This window comes from Nanorana parkeri, unplaced genomic scaffold (genome assembly GCF_000935625.1).
Source record: "Nanorana parkeri isolate BGI_ZX_2015 unplaced genomic scaffold, ASM93562v1 scaffold17, whole genome shotgun sequence".
Classification (NCBI taxonomy): domain Eukaryota; kingdom Metazoa; phylum Chordata; class Amphibia; order Anura; family Dicroglossidae; genus Nanorana; species Nanorana parkeri.
This window is the reverse complement of record NW_017306285.1, coordinates 2,553,233-2,557,588: the sequence shown is the minus strand read 5'-3', so window position 1 is coordinate 2,557,588 and position 4,356 is coordinate 2,553,233. Positions and strand designations below refer to the sequence as shown.

General features: G+C 48.9%; 1 protein-coding gene across 1 annotated transcript in view; it reads right to left on the bottom strand.

Annotated features, from left to right (window-relative positions):
- BIRC7 (baculoviral IAP repeat containing 7) overlaps positions 1-4,104 on the bottom strand; it is a 7,322-nt gene extending 3,218 nt beyond the window's left edge. Inside the window, exons 1-4 of the mRNA XM_018559577.1 lie at positions 3,651-4,104; positions 2,232-2,331; positions 661-742; positions 468-508 (exon numbers count right to left, since the gene is read on the bottom strand). Of these exons, the coding sequence (XP_018415079.1) occupies positions 468-508; positions 661-742; positions 2,232-2,331; positions 3,651-4,089 (662 nt within the window). The 5' untranslated portion in view covers positions 4,090-4,104. The remainder of the gene's footprint in view (positions 1-467; positions 509-660; positions 743-2,231; positions 2,332-3,650) is intronic.
- Positions 4,105-4,356: the final 252 nt, after the last annotated feature.

Below are 4,356 nucleotides of genomic sequence, written 5' to 3'. Positions count from 1 at the left end.
ACACGGGGCGAAACCCTACCCCGTCCCCAAGCTAGTGTAAAGGAGGAAGGGAGGAGACAGGGAGGCGCCTCCCTGACCGCATGTCCCTGCCCCAGAGACACGCCAGGCATGCCCCAGAGACATGCCAGGCATTTCTACAGCTCAAGCCCGCTGAAACCCAAATCCTATGATAAGAGAAGATTTGAGAGCCACATTTGGAATGAGCTTCCCAGAAGACTGACTTTGCTGGTTTCCAGTTACGTTCTTGCTTTAAACTGGTAAGATCGAGTCAGACAGTCAAGTTGTGTTGTAATGAGCTACCTGAATGGACAAGCAACCTACATGAAGAGTCCTCAACTACAACCAAGTTGTTGGTAAAGTTAAACTTGTTTCAAGATTTAACTTAGTTACCAAGTTTCAGGTTGATTGGACATAGCTCTTGCCTAAAATAGATGACCATTGTGGCACAAAGATGCCCCTTACCGCTGGATGTGTTGGGGCTCCTCTCTGATGTCCTCTGGGATGCCGGCTGTAAAAGAAGGTAAGACACTGAGATTAGGAAATGCATGGAAGCCATTGATTATACCCAAGCAGTGACTGAACACTTCTAGCTTCAATGTGGTGCAAAAGGCGGGAAAAGTTTATACAGGATTTCACACCATTAGTACATAGGCTTCTCACCAAACTCCTCGGACCGCCGACTATAGCTTCTTGGACGCTACCAATGTACGCTGCTCCCATGGAATGCACAAGAAATTCACACCTACAAAAAGAATTGCAGTTACCTCAAGTCTAATTATCAATATGAGAGTGGTTACAGTAACTAAATGGAACGTTCTCACTTTAAGGTGAACACAAGAGCACTCTTCATGACCCTAGGAGGTTTAAAGCTTAAACTCCAAGTACATGTAAAAACTGCCCTTACAATAGGGCTTCTCCTGCACTGCAAGGGTTAAAAGTAAATTTTTGGTCTAGGGCACCATTAGAAAAGCACTTGTACTTACCTTAACCCTTACTCAAATGGGGCCTCTGTGTGACTCCCCACACTTATGTCCCACCAGAGCCCCATCTCTCCTGTGTTGTGATGACAGTGACGGAACACAGCACTAAAGAGAAGCCGTTTTGGGGGACCGGGCTCCCTGGCATCACACAATGCAGGACCAAACCAAACCACAAACCAGATAAATCTGAGCAAGTAGAAAGTCAGCTGCCGAGGGAGTGAGGGATAAGGGATAAGGGCAAGAACAGCCACATTTCCTTTACGGGGCGCTGGTTCTGAGGCAGGCAAGTCAGTGATGCTGCAGAGCACCGCCATGGGCAGCTTTAACCTGCTTATTAGCATCAAAGGACCATATAGATCAGGATAGGCAACCTTGGCACTCCAACTGTGGTGTAACCACAAATCCCCATCATGTCTATGACTGTTAGGAGTCTTGCAATGCATCATAGGACTTATTTCCCCAACCGCTGGAGTGCTGAGGTTGCCCCTTGGAGTGCAAGGGTCATTTTAACATGTTCCTGGCATTCATCTTTAAAGCATGTACCCAGACAAATGTCATTTTGGGTAAAGCGGGGGTTAAAACTTGGTTTTTACGGCTATCTGGAGCTCCCTTAGACAATTTCCCGCCATTCTTGTCCTGCTGACAATGGCTTTGACAGAAAGGGAGGGGAAAAAAAAAACAAAACCTAAGACTGACAAATATAAAACTGAAAGGGATTCGGGATTCTAGCCTTCCAACTCTAAAAATGTCTTTGCGTCATAGTTGCCGATTTTCCTTCACTTCCTGTCAGGTGAAACGGTTGCCACCAGGACACGAAGTGAGGAAAATCTCCAACAGAGCTTCTGTAAAACCCCAGATGTGGTTCTAACTTCCCCTATTCCAGGGGTAGCCAAACTCTGGCCCTCCAGCTGTGGTGAAACTACAAATCCCATGAAGCATCTCTCTCCGGAAGTCATGTCTGAGAATCTTGCAATGCCTCATGGGATTTGTAGTTCCACCACAGCTGGAGGGCCAGAGTTTGGCTACCCCTGCGCCTAAGCTATGCTGGGCATGCAATCACTGTGCACAAGGAAACGGTTCTGCACTGTAATTACATTAGTCTTTCACAGATGGGTTGTAGCCAAGTTCTGAAAGGGCTGGATATGTTCTAGCCGGCCAACTTTGGAATTGGATCAGTTTGTACACACCCTTTAAAAGCCCCAACATGAAAGCCATGCTTGCCCTGTTATCGTGACGTGTCATGTGACTCACCTTGGGAACCATTTGGCGTGTTCTCTCCAGGGGTCATCTCCCTGTTCCCAGTTCCTCAATTCCCCATCACAGTGGAAGCACCGGACATTGTCCCTCTGTCCTGGAACACAAAGCCGAATGTACACATACCATGACCTATAGGTTACAGTCACATGGCTAGGCCATTTTAGAAAGCAGATTTTTCCATTGCATTGGTATATCTCTATGGTTTAGTGACAATTCCCACAATGCATCAGAAGACCTTTCAATCCATTCCTATGGACTTGTGTACTGCAGCATGAAACTGACAGACATGCATCTATAGTAGGGACATCAATGCACTGAAATATCAGAATGATCAGATGCATTAAAGCCAGTGGCTTGTTGCCACGGGAAACGTCACCTCTGCCATTCATGTCAGTGTAACAGAGGAGTCATTGTCCCGGGGGCCATTGTGTACAGATCAGACACTAGAATAACTTCCCGTTCTGGTGTCTTCCCAATGCAACACGGAGAGCTGCGAGGCTGGAGGGAATCAGCTGACCTCTGACCTACAGAGCATAGGACACTGACATCACATGCTGCGTGGAACTGAAGAGAACATGTCACCACCTGAACCACAAGTACAAGCATGCCTCTTCAGAGCACTGTAATGGGAGCTTTAGATGTCAAGGGAGTGATCGGGGAATGGGTACGGCAGTCAGTATGTCGTGTTCAATATCCTGCCCATCCACATCTGATACTGTACACAGTCAATACCTAATCGCTATGTGTTGGACTTTAACAGAACGGATTGTCCTCTAACCTCACAGCCGCTGTAATATGTAGAAGTCATTGGGGGGAATTTAGCAAAACTGGAGCAGACGGAATCTAGAGCAGCTGTGCATGGCAACCAATAAGCTTCTCTCTTCAGTTTGTTCATTTAAGATTTGAAAATGAGAGAAGCTGATTGGTTGCCAGGCACAGCTGCTCCAGATTCTGTCTGATCCAGTTTTGATAAATTTCCCTAATTTTCTTTACATAAGCCATGTCACCACCACAGAATATACAACCCAGTAGTGACTCAGGTGGCTACAATGTTGCCATGACAGGAGTCAGCATCACTGACTGATAAAGTATTGCCATCATGGAATCTATGGGCCATCAGGAATAATTTGGATACAGTTCAACATTATGGAATTATGTATCAATAATAACTATTTTGGACATATTACCATCATGAGTCCATGGGCATCTGTGGGCCATCAGTGACTTTGGCTATATAACCACCATCATGGGCATCTGTGGGCCATCAGTGACTTTGGCTATATAACCACCATCAGTTGAATCTATGGATCATCAGTAACTTTTTGGGGATACCATACCACCATTATAGGGGTCTATAACCCATGACTGACTCTAGCTAGAATATTGCTATTGTGGGGTACTCCCAGTACATACCAGTGTAGAAGAATCCAGCTCTTGCCAGTTGCTCTGGGCTCACCCCAGAGTATTGGGGCCAGTTGTGGAAGGTTCTCAGCCTCTGTCTCTCCTCTAGTAGATCGGGGTACACCGCCTGCCAGTCCTCATCTTCATCCCCCGACAATCTCTGCAGCTGGCCCAGGATCTGCCCATCCACCGAGTCTGTGGCCCCTCCCAGGGGGACGTTGCCCACATCTCTGCCCTGCATGAAGGGGCAGGAGGGGAAGTACTTGCGGTGCTCGGCTCCTGGTCGGTCCCCGGGCTCCCAGCTCCGTAGGATGCCTCCGCAGCAGAAGCACTGCACCCGGTCCCGGGGCCCCAGATAGAAAAACCCGGCCCGTGACAGCTGCTGGGGGGACACGGTGCCCGGGCCAGGCCACTGCCGGAAACTCATCAGCCGCCGGATCTCCCACCGCATACCGTCCTTTACCGGGGTGCCGGGTGTTTCCAAACCTGGGGGGGCCCAGGAGCCCAACATCTCCCTGATCATATCCTCCTCGTCCATGGCTGCGTTCTGGCTGAGCCTCCAGCGGATCATAGCGGAGGGAGAACACCGGCTGTTCTGGAAGAGACACGGGGGGGGCTGAGTCAGCATCACACGGGGCATCGCTCACCTGGGTACACCGCCACCATATAGGGAGGAGCATCGGACACCTGAGTACACCGCCACCGTATAGGGAGGAGC